The 16882-nt window shown below is 32.7% G+C and overlaps 1 protein-coding gene across 1 annotated transcript in view; it reads left to right on the top strand.

Annotated features, from left to right (window-relative positions):
- The first annotated feature begins 251 nt into the window (after positions 1 to 251).
- Positions 252 to 16882, top strand: part of LOC118194136 (uncharacterized) — a 32229-nt gene continuing 15598 nt past the window's right edge. The window contains exons 1-5 of the mRNA XM_035365318.2: positions 252 to 698; positions 4087 to 4245; positions 8396 to 8516; positions 13756 to 13889; positions 16385 to 16452. Of these exons, the coding sequence (XP_035221209.1) occupies positions 632 to 698; positions 4087 to 4245; positions 8396 to 8516; positions 13756 to 13889; positions 16385 to 16452 (549 nt within the window). The 5' untranslated portion in view covers positions 252 to 631. The remainder of the gene's footprint in view (positions 699 to 4086; positions 4246 to 8395; positions 8517 to 13755; positions 13890 to 16384; positions 16453 to 16882) is intronic.

The raw sequence follows: 16882 nt of genomic DNA, 5'->3' as shown, positions 1-16882 counted from the left end.
TGCCAAATGTACATAAACATTTAAATTCTTGCTTTACTTAGTCAAAATAATTGTACATTGTTCTATTCATTTTGTATATTTGCTGCATATAATCTCGACTAAAATGATATTGTGATACTTCAAGATTCTAGCTGTATTCTTACAAATATCTACAATACCACGATTTAACGTATTACTTCGAAGAATGTTTACTTGGTATTATCACCAATAGAGACCGCCACTGTCTCAGACCGGCTTCGACTTTGGCGAAACTGCGCCGTTCTCACTACACGATCGCTTTGAGTCGAGAGAATATGATTTCGTGTTTGTAAACACTAAATTTTTGCTATCGCCTTATCGGCGGCACGCTTTAGCGTGCTTAAATAGAAATTTAAAGGTATCGCCTTTGGGCAAAGTCATCAAATATATATAAATAACAATAAAGCTAATATGCCTATTGTACCATCAGTTCAATGAAGTGTATGGTTGGTTAGTGTGTGTCTTAGAAACTGAAGTATCGACTAAGTAATGAGCTACTAAACTTTATAAACCTTCATCTCTTTTCGTATTTTCAATTTAATAGGTGCTAAGCAAAAATAACATATAAAGTTCCTAAGCGTATTTTGAAACTATAAAAGTGGTATCGTTTTTCATGACAAACCAGCTGATTACTTTTATGAAGTTACTGTTTCTTGTTAACAAAACTGATGGTTACCTAGGTAAGTTTTACAATAGTATATTCTAATATCGTTTTCTTTTCAGTTAGCTAGTTATATATCACCATCTTGAACCTTAACAAGTTGTGTTTAACCCATTCCCGACCGAAAAGAAAGTAACTGAAAAACCAGCATAGAATTTATTTTGTGCTTCATTTCATGTCCAATAACATATTTTACATTGTTTCATCAAGTCAAATGCCACGCACATGGATGTGAATATCAGAACATATGGCATTTTATATTTAAATTTCAACTCAAAATGCTTCTTTTGTTTATAATTATTGCAAACAAAGTGGGCAAAGTCCTGAATGAATTTCTTTTCTGGTTGACAACTTCCGGACTAAAGAGATGTAACTTTTTATTTCTTATCTTTTTCCTTTTTTGGCTGAAAGGAGGTGGCATGATTAGTTTACTTATTTTTATTTCAATGTTAATTTCAAATCATTTACGACAAGTTCATATCTGCATTGTATCATTTTTCGGTGACTCTTTTGCTCTGTATTGTTCTTAGGATATCCTTTGCTTGTCTCATATTCATTTCTCTTGTAATTGCATCGTATTAGAATATAATATTAAATTTACTGAGAAATGAAGTAAACCCAATCCCTTAATTCCAGCGTGGGGTATTTTGCCAAAAATTTGTAAATGTTCCGAGTTTTTGTGCAGAACATGTGCAATGGAAAATGTTAACAGAACTGCTACAAAATGCTAATAATATCTGGAAATTAGTTAGAGGGAAGTCCAGTGCTTTCTTATACATATGATTTATTCATGTGATGATTAATATGGTATGATTTCATATGATCGCAGGAACAATTTGTAGAGAACAGTTTGTTTTCTAGGGTTATGAGAGCGATTGACAAACAATACTCACTGCGAGGAGGGAATTATAATCAATCTGCTTATGTAAAAAATGTGTTTCATCTCATAAGGCCTTAATAGATAGTTGATGGTTTATTAGCTGGTACTAGCTAATATAACATTTTTGATATTAACAGATATATTTCATCGTCAAAAAGTGCCATTAGTTAGCTGGCATTTATCAGCAGGTATTCTGATTTATTTCTGAGTTCAACCAGTGAATAATTTCTGTAATATCTATTATAAAATTTAATGCAATTTATTAAACAAATTAAAATCCAGCTAAAATCTTTGAAAAGTGAAATTTGAAAGCTTTATATCACTGGAGCGTCATTAGGTTATTTTCATGCTGGAGACCTGAAAAATGAGCAATGCCCTCACCGGGACTCGAACCTGGACCTCTCGAATACGCGACGAATGTGCTACCGTTACACCACTAATGCATGCAGAAAGAAGGAAGAAAATACTTTATATCACTTCACAGTATCTATGCAGAATAAATGAATATTAAATAAGTAAAAGGATCTAGATGAAGTAAGTACTTTTAAAAGTTACTGACAAATCAAATTCTGCATTTTTACTTTGGTACTTTCTGATTATTCGCATTCCCAGTTTCAACATTCTCTAAAGCAGTTTGGTTGCATTTTCAAGTTTACAACGATAACAGCCAGTTCACACATGTGTACATCATACACATGTTTGAGTTCTTGTGAATTTTCACATTTCGTATATTTAGCCGTCATTTTGCTTAATAATATCCACTAGCTGTAAAAAATTAAAATATTATCCATATAGATTCTTTTTCATAAAATTTCTTGTTTCTCATAAAATGTTTCTTTTTATTCTTATTTATAAACCGAAATCTACGTATGAGTTGTAAAGATAGCCAAGCAGATTTCAAGCGAATTTTCGTAGTTGCGAATATTCACTGGAGATTTTTTGTGGGGTTGCAGTTAATCTGAAAATTCACTTACCTTTAGTTAAATAAATATTTTCAAACATTTCTTAAAATCACTATTGTAAAAATATATTCATGTTGGCTATTCAAATATAAATTTAAATAATGAGTCAGCTTTTATACATGATTAAATTACAGTGACAATTTAATTATGCGACGATATTTTAAGACATAACTATAATTTTTGTATTTGGTTGATATGTTAGGTTTACATTTTCTGAATTTCTTATTGCCCATGTTATCACTAAAAAAGTATTTAAATATTTTTAAAATGACTTTTGTGTATTTTATATGAAAGGAGGCTGAAATTTCTGCTTTAAATTGTTTACAAAAATAGCATTATGTGCATTTACCTTTTGCTATGTCCTATATAAAATATAACGTTATTCACTGATTTATTGATCACTTGTAAGCTCTGACAGACATTTCAACCTCTTCATAATAATTTTTGTTATATTTTCATTTAAATTAGTCTGTAATAAACCTTCTTAAATAGCCTTAAAATTTATGTTCAAAGCTGAAACTTTATCTATAAACTCTATATAATTCTATCAATTGTTATGTGCACAATAAGATACAACTGCATTATTGCTCTTGAAGGCTTTTAAAACTGAATATTGAAGAGAACTGCGATAGATAAATGGAAATACATTGTGATCCTTGATGAAGCACGGGTTTAGCTAAATGACCACATCACAAAAAGGTCTATTTATTATCAAAAAACAAAGAGAAAAAAGTGTACAAACCTGGTTTCATCAATGCAAAAGAAAGTTTCAGGTAGGTGTTTATGACTGTCAAGGGATTCTTCTACAATGGGAAATTAAAAATAAGAAAAAGGGAAAATAATGTTAAAATCAACTCAATGTATTATCAAGAGAACGTTTTACGTCCGATATTTAAAATAGAAATTCCATTTCTTTATCCCAGAGACTTTGAAAGAATGTAACTTCATCAAGATAAGACAACAAGCTATGCTTCGAAATGTACCATTACTTTCCTTGAAAAAATGAAGATATACAAGTACTGCATATATACCTTTTTGATATATTCCTGTGAAGTTCCCTGATATTTCACCTATGGACTATTGTGCTTTTGATCTTTTAAAAAGAGCTCTCTTCTAACACGATTGCTGGACTCTGGAAAGCAGTGGAAAGAATAGAAATCTATACGCTTGGAAATTTTATGAAAAGCTCTTCTGTCATGGAAATCATGACCGTGACTTACAGTCCTGAAAAAGTTAGCAGTTCGAACATTAAAAAAAAACTTTTAAACATTAATTATACGAAATTATTCTAAAAATGTGCGAACACCTTCTGTATTTCCTATGAATTGTTTTCATCATGTTCATTATCTGGGTTTGATGGAAAAATTTCCTCATCTGTTATATCATTATATTTCTAAAGAACTGTAACTTTCCTCTGATCCTTATTTTCCATTCCTGTAACTGAATAACTGCAGTTGATACCTATATGTCACTGTAACCATATTCAGCCATACCTGTAACTTAACCATATATAATCAGACTGCATTGCGTTCTGCATAATTTATGTAATATTTTCTTTCAATTAGTACCTGCTGCTCATCTTGGGGAAGAGTGCAAGGATGATAGAGAGTGTCATCAAAAAGATCCCAACAGTTATTGCTCGTTCCAGGATCAGCACCTGCTTTGTTCTTGTAAGATTAATTACCACATCAGTTTAATAAATAATACAGAGAAATGCATTTATGGTAAGTCATTCTTTTACTAGTAAAATATCAGAAATGTGTATAAAGTAAAGTGTGTTTTCGTAACATAGCTCTGTCACCAGAAATAGGTAAAGATATTTAATTTGCAAAATGGATGGAAAATCTTAAAGAAACTTATCTGAAATTTTATAGCAAAAGATCTTTTTTTGAAGAAAATGGAGAGACATATACTGTGTGCCATTTTTCATGAATGAAAAAACAGTGATGGGTTCATAAATTAAACGCACTAATTTTGCTTTGTTTGGCATCACAATTATAAAAGCAGTCTGTTTCGTTTTAACATTTTTCATTAAAAAAATGCTACATTATAAGCAATTTCAGCATTTATCTGAAAATAATGTTAAAATAATGAATATAAATATCTGAATAAATATCTGAAAATAATGTTAAAATAATGTTAAAATCAACTCAATGTATTATCAAAAGAACGTTTTACGTCCGATCTTTAAAATAGAAATTCCATTTCTTTATTCCAGAGACTTTGAAAGACTGTAACTTCATCAAGATAAGACAAGTTATGCTTCGAAATGTACCATTACTTTCCTAGAAAAAATGAAGATATACAAGTACTACATATATACATTTTTGATATATTCCTGTGAAGTTCCCTGATATTTCACCTATGGACTATTGTGCTTTTGATCTCTTAAAAAGACTTTTTAAGACTTTTTTCCTTTGACTCTTAAAAAGACTTTTATTCCTGTGATATATTACTGTCTTGTAGGAAATATATCGCTGTTACCATGAAAATTTTCATATTTTTGTTTACTGGCTCTTATTAAACCAATGTAGTAATTTAACGCCAACTTAGCTTATACTATTATTATCAGTCTCAGACGTCTTTTACTTCTATACATAAACAAGATACCGACATGCTTTGGCCTTACCAGTGGCCAATTAAAGTCTGCTGACTACTGGTAGTTTGTCCTGGGTTTGAACCCACGCAAACGAGCTGGCTGCGTAGTTGTTTTTTGTGGTTTTGTGCACGATCTAGCTTAAGCAGGTAAGCTGTGTGCTTTGTGATATTCAAAACCTAACATAACCAAATTGTCTTGTATGAGACATAGTTATTTTTTTTTTTTTTTTTGAGACTTCTAATATACGTCGGTTGAGAAAATGATCGCTCATTTAAGCAATTTGTGATCATACAATATATGAAAGCAAATATCTGCATTTGGAACATTTGGACATTCAACATTGTCTTCTGCAATTAGATTATAAAATTCTTCATGATTAATTCTTTTTAGTACTTTTTTAACTGAAAAATTTTGACGCATATAGAATATTAGATAGTTCTCAAGTATAATTGTAATGAGTAGTAGAAATGATCAGCTTTGCGAAATGCAGTCGAACCTCTGTTTATAGGAATTCCTTATTAACGGACATTTTGTGAATCCCTGGACCTTTGAAGTAGGCGATCAATGCTTTCCCTTTTAGCGGACTCTCTCTGATAATGAGCAGAAATCTTGGTTCCATGGATGTCTGCTACAAGAAGATTCTATTGTGTTAGTAGTGCAAGTTAATAAATACAAATAAGATTTCTTAGATGTGTAGCACTTTAAAATTGTGAAGACAATTAAAAAAATTATGCTTCAGTTGCAAGTTGAAGTGGAGTATTTACGTTAAATTTAGCTTACATTATCACATGCCTGAAGTACACTAACAGAGATGGCCCTTGAAAAGTAATCAGAATACCGAATTTTACGTGCTATTTCTTCATGTATAAGTTGTTAGATGATTGAGGTAAAGCATTTGAGAGATATTAGTCTAAGTAGAGAAATGCTTTCGTGGCGAACCTTTTAAGAAACACTGGTTTGTATTTATATCAGATGGTGAAATTGGGCAAATCGATAGAAAATAAATAAGGTATTATGTAGCGACGTCCTCACAAGACATACCAAATTTAGATAGACTGCATGTATGAATTCACTGATTTTTTTTGCAAATAAATTTTTACTGAAGGCTTGAGAAAGAAGTTTAAGAAGAATTTATGAGAACTTCAAATAATTAAAATTTTTAATAAGGAATTATAAAATATATGTTGTTAAGTAGGTTTATACTTCAATAGGAGATTGATTATCTCTGCTAGTTCTCAGAACTGAAAATAGTAACAAAGAAATTCCAGAGTTGATTTTATTACGTATGGTACATTTCTTTAGAATTGAGATTTCTCTTAAAAGGTGAAAGTTACTGAAGCTCAGCTTCAGTGGGATCTGACTATGCATGTACACACACACATGTGCACACCAATTAGCTAATTAATTAGTTAATTCAGTCATTCAGTTTGCCACTGGCTGACTTACTGTCTGCCTACTAGCTAGGTAGCTACAGGCAAAAACTGTTGAAAGGAAGTCGATGACTTATAAATATGCAGTCGTTTCATTATAACATCTGTATAATACTATAACTTCAGGAAACAAATTTGATGAAATCTCAACAGTAGCCGATAAACTTTTAAAAATGTCTTCAACATGAAGATGATTAAAGTGATATTTTAAAATTTTAATCAACTGCAATTATGCAAACTCTTCCATTCTCTTTCACTATTATTAAATTCTTGCATTATTTTAAATTTAGGAATAATCTAAAGTACCAGATTAACAACATAAAATTTTGTTAAAAAGCATTGAATTTTAAATTGATCGTTTTACTATTCGAACGACTTAAATGGTTTTGGAGGACAATCTAAGGCGTGGTATCCTCTTCAGAACAGTTTCACTTTGTCTGCAAGGAAGGAACTGAAGATACTTCTTTATTTGCTGCTCGTAGTACTAAACTTTCTGCTTGGACGGTGTTAATCAGAGAGATTTGTGAAGAAAACAGTGAATATATATAAAAATAATTAGATTTTTCTCTCTGTCTTTGTCTAGCTGCGCCATTTATAGTTTTGTGCCGTATATTCCATGGTAAAGCGGACAATGAGAATTTTTGTTGTCACATCCTTCTGTTAATGCCCAAAGTAAAGTGATTATTGGTTAATCCAGCTCTGCCTTTATTATGAAATTAAATATTCCTGTTGTCCAAATTTTCCGTTACCTGAGATAGGGCAACCCTGTTTCTCTGCTCAAAGTCATTTCAGTCCTTATATTTTGCTTTTCAGTTACGTTACGCTGATTCATTTCTTCATTTATATTCCAGGGAAGATAAATAAACAAGCTGTAAATTTTCAAAACATATATATACAGAAGTGTTATGTGTTTATGAATTAATGATGATTATTGTCATCCTATGTATGATTTCAAAGTTTCAACTTTGGGATGGCTCTCGGAGGGAGATGGCAAGACAAAATTACCATCCCAAGAGCATCCCAGGCTGGCTGTATAAGGTTAAGGTCAGAAGATATGGCTGGCCAATCCATGCGGCGAATATCCTAGCTTTCCAGGTAATCGTGGACCAGCTGATGGATTCTATGGACCGTATGTGGATGACCGCTGCCGCCCATTAACAGGAACCCAGGAGCAATTTCCGCCCCTGAAAAGCCGAACATAGAGCCTTAAGATACCCTCTCTATACTTCATAGCAGTCAGCGACACTTTATCAAAGATATTCAGGGGTGTGCACAAGACCAACATAATGTCTACCCAAATCATTACACCTCCAGCGCCGTAATGATCCTTTCCCCTGATGATGGAGGGATGGTATCGTGTTCTAGGATCTTCCCAGATAAACGTACGCTGTGAATTAATTTCCAGGCTTTCTTCAGATAAAGGTACGCAGAGAATCAGTGTCTAGGCTGAATCTCTACTCAACTGGTAAAAAGCACGGTGCTCCACTGAAGTTTGGTCCAAGGCACATGCTGTTTAATGTTTTCAGTATTTGCGTGCTTAATATGTGAATACACGTATATTTTATTATTATTTTTGGTTATTAAAGGCTGTAAAGTGATATGCTGCACAATATTCTAATTAGCTTCTGAAATTCAACGCTATTACACATCTTATCTGCTGTGTAGCCGTAATTACTTTTAATCAATTTATTTTTTTAAAATTAAAGGCTGTAAAGTTGAGCAGTTTAACCAAATTCATTAAGAAATGTGAAATATTTTAAGAAGGTTTTTAAAATGCTCTTAAAGCAATAATATTTCATAGTGTGTACTGTCATGCATGTTATATATATGACTATTATTTTGAAGGTGAAACTGCTGAAGAAGAAAAGGAAGGACTTACCGCAGCTCCCATTATCCTCTGTTTTATGGGATGCGTAGTTATAGAAGCTCTTTGTTTACTCGCATTTCGTTACTGGAAGAAGCATAGGTTAATGCAGTTATATATCTTATTTTTAATATTAATTACTTTGAATTATATTGCATGATTATAAGTAGGGATTCTTTACAATATATGTTTAGTATGTATACAATACAAGTATTAGGATAAAAGAAAGATTTTATGTGTGAGTGTTTTAGTTGTATTTTTCATGCTTAAAATTAAAAAAATTAATTTTAAATTTCAAAATGTCAAATAGATAATTATATTATAAGCAACAGATTCAGATTCAGTGGGTAATTTAGTTAAAAATAGATGCAATAAGGATTATTTGCAATATATATTTCTATAGAGGAATTTTGGCAGATGAGATATTGATTTTGCATTGTTTTAGTTATTTTTTTTATTTTAAATAAAAAAAAACTGATTTTTTTTAAATGCAAAATCGTTGCATTTTTTTTAAAGAACAGTATATAAGAATAAAAAGAGTTTCTTAAAATTTGATTTAAAATTGTTAAAAGGTTTATTTGAAGCTGTCAAAATCTGATTTTGTAAGAATTAATGGTTCTCAGGATAAAATTATTTAAAGTAAAAGAAAAAAATTATCCTCTTTAAGTTTCAGACTTTTTCTCTTAACTGCTGGCACGTAACCTTCACTTATGCATGCTAATCATAAAAATTGAAATATTTAGAAGCTACATAAAACTTTTACTGCGTATTTCGGAGAAATTCGAGTTGCGGTTTTACTAATACATTACTTTTCATATCCCTATAATTCGTTAAAAGCTAAGGAATTGGGAATTAAAATGTCACACCCTTTCTTTGAAAGATATGATTTTAAAGATGCATAGAAATTTGAGCTTCCATAAATATTCTTGTTTGTAATTAATTTAAAGCATAGAAGAAACCGGACCATCTTTTATTCAAACAAGTTTTAAAAGTTTTAGATTTTTCAAGTGAAAAAATTCGGATAAAAAGTGTGCAAATCTGAAATAGTAAAATCTTTTCCTGTGCTATTTGAAATAAACAGAGTCTCTCTCACAGCAGCCGGTTGTGATGTCTATATTTATATACCATTATTATTACAAAATTTAAACTATGATACAATCAACAAAGGATATATACTATGTAGCCTAAAGTTACCTCACACCCTTATTTGTTGGATCTGAAATCGCCAGTTATGTTACTGATAGGAAGCCGGACTTCTATTTGCTATTACTACAGCGCTCACACTTAGACTCTTCAATAAGTTCCGATGCACTGATCGTGGTATTTATTATCGTTATACCTGTTAATGTGGTGAATAGTTGATGTATCTTAGTTAGCGAGTAGGTCTGATGTGCAACCGACGCTGGTGCTCTTCGCAGAGTACTGAAAGGGTAATTGGCTCGGGAGATCGGGACTTAGTGCATTTTTAACGGACCATTTATGCATTTTCACGTAATTGGCTTTGAAACCACGATTTAAATGTGATTGCTATGTAGACAGGACAACTGTTGGACTGATGCAGGAAAAAAAAAACCTATTCCAAACTGTTCCCACAAAGTGGAAAGTATATTTTTTTATCTAAAATGTTTTCATTTAAGTCATCTATCCATCGGTTAAAACCAAGAACAGGTCTAATCCTGGAACAACAACTCCATTTCATTAAACTACCGCCACCAAATATCGCATTCCGTACAACGTAATTACTTTGGCAAGCACCGTTTGTCAAGTATTCGTTGGGTTGACATGTGTTCATTCGAGTCATCATTCCGTTAGACTTTCTTCCACTGCTCCACAGTACAGTTACAATGCTGTTTACATCACTTCAAACCATTTCTCCATTGCTTCGTGCGAACTGTCACCTTGATATCTTGTCAGTTAGTACCTAAATCTGACAGTGGCCTCTCGTTTGAGCTGTGACGGAAGTCCTGTGGCATTGCTGCTAAAGCGATATGACGACTGGCTCATACAACGCGTTACAGAATTCGTCTGTGTCAATCAATCAGGTTCTTGGCCCTAGCAGAGCATTATAAGTAGGTCTAGTGCTTCCATAACGTTTCCGCTTGACAGTGTTATCACTTACAATAGACCAGAGCGCATTTAATTGTTGCGAAATTTCTCTGAAGGAAAGCTTGAATTTATGGGCCTCGACCATACCCCATTCAAACGTGTACAACTCTCACACATTACGAAAGCAGAGAATTCTGGAGCTATTTTGATACAAACGTATTGTACTAGAATTTTGCTGAAAGTGAATTCTGTTTAATTTGAAAGATTTAATATAGAAACTTAATATTTTGAACCCATAACAATGGGTCCAATAAAAAACTGAAAAAAATAAAATAACAAAGAAATAGAGACAGACAAGGCACTTTTGCGTGAGATAAGCTTTGCTAGCTCATTTACACGAAACAAATATCTAGGTAGGAAAGTGAAGATTTAATGAAAGAGGAATACTAGAGGAAGTATTTTGTGAAAGCAAAAGCGGAAACTGAATGTGACTAATTTAAACAAATTGGGAAAGAATGTTCCGGAAAAGGTGGTAAAAAAGAAAATCGTCTGTTAAAATTTTATACTTTAAAGAATGATTTACCAGGCTGCAATTAGTTGACTTATTGAAGAATTTACTATTGGTACTGTTCACATAGTCTTCACAATAAATTTTATTCTGAGGTGTTTATAAAAATCCTTACTTCTGATGTAGTAGGGATCCCTAATAAAGTCTTAAAAATTTAGAAGTATCTATCATTTCTTGAAAATCGCAATGCGTATGTTTTGCTGTGTTGACGTTAGGGAACTTATGTGTTATATGAATTACATTTGTATCAATGTTTTACATTTGTATCAATGATATCTTCGAATCTATACCTAAAATTGATTATTAATTGGGATACGTCAGAATTAACATACGTTTTCAATTCCCTATATCTTTCGATGGGGAAAGTATAGAAATAAAATTCTATGAACGTAGTCTTTAATCGGGGAGATTTCTTCCTGAAATCCGACGGTATGATTACATCTTCTTGACTTACTTATTGTTCATTTCTCATCCGCGTGCAAAAGAACACGATTCAAAATGGACCTCCTGCTTTAATTGTCTGATGATACGATATGATTTAGTCCTGCATTGTTGAAACCGTCTTATTTTCTAGGAAAAACTGAAATATGAGAATGATTTCTATTCTGAAATCCTTTACAGTGAGTTTGTAAATAAACTCTTCCTGTGAGACGTAGTCAAAAGCTCTAGCCACGTCCAGAATGAAGTACTTCTGGTTATTATGTACTGCGGAAGAGATGAACTCCATTATTGGACTAAGTTATATCGTATTATATCCCCTATACAATCCATTGTTTTTCCGGAATTTGCTGGTATTCTTCAAGTAATATACAGTAGAAGTCCATTAGTCCGGCATCCAACAGTCCGAAATGCCCGATAGTCCGGCATCGCTCCGGAAAATTGTAAAAATTTTGGTTTTCTCCAAAAGTGTGTCTTTAAAGCAAATAAAACCGTCGAGAGCTATTCGGAAGTTTTCGGGGTAGTTCGAGATCATCCGGAAGCGCTCGGTATTGTTCGGAAACAATTAGCTGCCGGCTAGTCTCAGCTGTCACAACAAATTCAGGTGCAGTGCAGCTCCGTTAATCAATCACGAAGCGTCTTCGCCATTTTTTTGTGCGTTGTTGTTTTGTGTCCTTTCACATCGCAGTAAACGTAACTTTTGAAACTGTTTATAAAAAAAGTGATTTTCGTTCTAACTGTACAGTGACCATGTTTTCAAAACCTGAGCCTTCGAGTTCAAAAGGAGAGAAACGAAAACACGAACACTGACTCTCAATCAGAAACTAGAAATCATCAAACGGCTAGAAAAAGGCGAGAATAGAAATGTTTTAATGAATGAGTTTAATATTGGTTCATCAACTATTTATGACATTAAAAAACAAAAAGATGAACTAAAGAAGTTTGCTTCTCAATCGGTAACAACTGAAAAATTGGCTTCTAGACAAACATTAAAAAAGACAAACATTTGTTGTACGTATTTGCATACTGTATTTTTAGTTTAATTATTAACCTAATTGTTCTTATAATTACCGCCCGATAGACCGGAATTTTCGGTAGTCCGGCACCGAGTCGGTCCCGAACGTGCCGGATTATCGGACTTCTACTGTACTACTTTTACAACGAACATCACAACCTGTGAATTGGCACTATAACTAATATTCAGAAGATTTTCTTTCTTAGACTGGGATACATCGATTCAATATTTCGATCATCTGAATAGCTGTTCTTTTTAAAGAATTAAGTAAATGACTTTTGTACAACAATGAATGTCTTTGAAAGAACATTTAGAGCTTTTTAAAAAAGAAACATTTGAGACATTGGATTTAAGTTTTACTAACAATTAGCTTCATGCTGATTTCTTTCCTTTATACCTTGGTTCTTCATGTGTTCAGTTCAGAGTGTTATGTAAATGTTACGGCAAGCTGCGTAAAGCTATGTGGAAATCGTAACCGAATAGTCTGAGTAAAATTCCTGTCCCTGGTGCTGCTGCTTGCCTAAAAAAGCCGCTCATCAGAACAGCAGGTGTACGCTTGACACTACTTACGTTTGGTTAGTTTTGAAAGTTAGTTGTGTTTTCTGTCCGACAAGATAATGTTGTAGCTTCGCGCTGAGTCTGTTGAAATTGTAAGCCAGATAATACATTATTGATTAACAGAGAGTCGGTATCAACGAGGAATTGAATTAAATATTTTGGATTCAGTTGGTATCTCACTAATAGTGACCATTAAAGCTTAATTTTGACCCTTACCTTTCGAGTTAAATCTTTTGTCCACAGTAAGTATAAAGGAGAGGCGATAACTCACATATAGCTGAGTAACGTCTTAAAGTAGCCGTTAAATGCAACAAGTAATTTAGTTAAGTAGTTAAACACCTTTAGCTTGTATGAATTTATAAAGAAGCAACTGATCTAATTATTTTTGCTTTATCCGGGAGCATACAATTTTGCGAGAATGACTGGGGAATTTTGATGGCAGATTTGCTTTTCAAAGTAAATGTGTAAATGAAAACGACTGAACTATTGTTAAACCGAATTTGAAAACATTGAAGAAAATAGCATTTTTCAGTATGCAAGGCATTTAGATTAAATAAAAATAAAAGCAAGTTTTAAGGAAACTCTTTATAAATTGGCAATGGATTTAAAAGTTTATATATTTTGGAAATTTTGTTCATGAATACTTAAGTGAAAATCAGCATTCTGAAGCATTTGTTAGACATATTTACATGTAAAACTTTTATTCTTTATTGTAGGAGATCTGAGTTTACTACTCAAGGAACTTTGCAGCTTCAAGCAATTTCTTTCACTGATCCACGCTATATTCAAGGACGGAGGGCTCATGTTATATCATTCATGATCACCCCTGAAATGGAGTCAGTAATCTCAGGTCAGACATTAATTTTTTTAAATATGTTCTTGAAAACTTCATAATGTTCATAATGTTCCTCAAAAAATATTTATTTTTGGTTACGTTTAAGTGAATAACAATTTAAATTTTTGGTTTTCATTGGAAAAGTAACAATCGAATTCACTTTGAAAACATTGTCTTATATCGGAAAATCAGGATTCAGAACGCATGCTGGATGATTTTTCTTACCAGCGTGTACCAGTGGGTAATTTGAATATATAAACGAAATTTGGATTTATCACTAAAAGAAAATTGAAATTATCTGCTAAGAGTTTGGTTTCTTTGATAACATCTTTGTATTGACAATACATGTACGCTTACGTAAAAAATAGTTCAGCTGAGGACAGGAAAAAATATAACAAAGGTATCAGGTTGGTATATAAAGTCTGCTGTGAGAAAAGCAAGATTAACAGTGTGGAATTTTCTCTTTATTCTCTTTTTATGATCTGTGATTACGTTTCATTGAATTATCTGTCATTAAGTCTTCGGTGCAGGATTTTTGTTGCGTGATATGTTTCCATAGTTTTCTGTTTCATCCATATAAAATCAAACGCGATTGTCATGAACACATGTTGCAGTTTGATGCTTTGAAATTCCGTCAGTCTTACAAATATGTTCCATTTCTTTTCAGTTGTATATAGCAATATCTAAAGTATCAAGGTTTGGCTGCTTTGTTCAAGTTTATTACACAAAATACATTTTTTTAACAAACTCTTTCTATTTGTATCCATTCTCTACCTGTCCATATTTTATTGGTCTTTTTTCATTCTTGTATGCTGCATATAATGCTGTGAAAAGCAATAGAATTAATCATGACGTTAGTTTCCATTATTGAGTAATACTGTTTGCTGGTCCAGTTTAAATAATTTAATTGTTTTTGTAATACAGGAACATGCATAATGCTGAATCTAATTTGAATCAAATTGCTAAATTTATTTTCTTAAATTAAAACTGAAATGAATTATCCAACATTTTGGGAATTTTTAAATCTTAATTCATATATTTGTGTTACCCTAATCTCTGAATATGGCTTTTTCTAACGGAACGTGTTTTTTATTGCATCTGATTACATTTAGAGAAGTACCTGATCGTATCACAAGATCATTCATATTTAATCATTTGTGATTAACTGTGTTTAAATATAAGTGGTATCCGTTTGCAGAAATATTCCCCTCCCCCTCGTCTTTTTAAACACTGGCCTTGAGCTGGATTAAGTTTTTTTTTGTGGCAAAGAAAAATAGAGTTTCTTTTTGTAATTGTGTGCCGCTTCTGAAATTCAGCCATCAAGGTGCACTAATAGTTGACTGATTTTATACTGCTACTTTCACAGCAGATATAGCCATTGAATACAGTCTGGGATAAATACTTGATGCGTGAATAAGTTTCTGAAAGAATTATAGCTCAGAATTTTGGATTTGTCAGAATGGTTATCGATCTGCGGCATTTCTTTAATTAAATACTTAGCATAAGCTGTTTTATTCATAAAACAAAAGGTAGCTACTGGATTTTGTGAATTTGAACAGACATTAGTTTATTTTGAAGCAGGAGATGTGAAAAGGAGCAATGCCCTCGTCGGAACTCGAACCACGGATCTCTCGAATACGCGCCCAGTGTGCTGACTATAACACCACGAAGGCATGCTAAAAAGGCGGGGGAAATACCTTATATACTCCCCCTTTTAAAGGGCGACTGGGGATTAGGGGACCCAATGGCCAAATCCTGGAGGTGGAGAATCATCATCCACCACCCTTTTTAGTTCAGGCGCCACTGTAGAGATATTAGATTATTTCGAAGCAGGAGATGTGAAAAATGAGCATTGCGCTTGCCGGGACTTGAACCACGGACCTGTCGAATACACGCCGAGTGTGCTGACCACTACACCACGAAGGCATGCTAAGAAGGCGGGAGAAATACCTAACAACTTTAAACAGGATATTAATAGGTGCTAGTGAAATATAAAATTTTTCTGCAACAATCATTTAGTTCAGATGAGTTAAAACTGAACCGAATGTATGCTGTTATTTTTTATTGCCGTTAAATGTATATTCTAAGAAATTTTGAAATCTAATAACAATGTTAAATGAAAATTTGAAGAATTTTTTAGGTTGCTAAACTTCAGAAATCCTGCTAATTTTTAATAGAAGGGAAAATAATAACTTAATAAGTAACTCGGTTATCGATCTGAGCTATAATTCTTCAGAGCTCGGTTATCGAAATAATGTATGTAATTAATTATATAGCTCTTCATAATTGAGTTTTGGGTGTGAGGGGAAAATTTATACTTCTGATGCAACTCAAAGCATATGATATTGATTCGCAGGATTATAAATGTTAAGAAAGTACGGTTTCTTTACACACATGTAGAAAAAGTTTTTTTTGTTTTAGTAGCTTTGAGTGTTATGTAATCTTTTCAACTACACGGTAAAATGCCTGTTATGATTTGTTTTTAGTATAGTTTTATAATTTGATTTCAGCTGCGAGATCATCATCTCCCCCACCATACAGTCAGACTTCAATTGCCGAAAATATGGCTGCACAAGAAGTAAGTGTATACTGTTTCCAGAAAAGGTGATTACAAGTTTAACTTTCTGAAACAATGATCTTAGACTTAAATGTTTCAAGAATTATGCTTTTAGTTTCCACAATGGAGGTAGGATGGTTTCGAATATATAGAATTTAATATTTTATGTGATCGCCTGTGTAGTAGGAAATGCCATTAGTAAAATACTCCTAATAATTAAGACACAATAACACGCCGAACAAATACTAATTCAGAAGTCAAACAGCAAAGATCAGCGTTATATTTCGTTAGCGTTAGTCAGCGTTAATTTTTTTTTCGGTTTTGCAGCTGAGGATGGTGGTTCGTTAAAACCATCGAAACTAGTTCTGTGAAAATTTTGAAAATATAACGCTGATTTTTGTTGTTTGACTTCTGAATTAGTACTCCTAATATTTTAATGAACTCTAGCACA

This window comes from Stegodyphus dumicola, chromosome X1 (assembly GCF_044657685.1).
Source record: "Stegodyphus dumicola isolate Sdum_Otavi_A_Nest chromosome X1, ASM4465768v1".
In the NCBI taxonomy this organism is placed as follows: domain Eukaryota; kingdom Metazoa; phylum Arthropoda; class Arachnida; order Araneae; family Eresidae; genus Stegodyphus; species Stegodyphus dumicola.
Note: the sequence above shows the minus strand (reverse complement) of the source record. Positions and strands in the feature narration are given on the sequence as shown.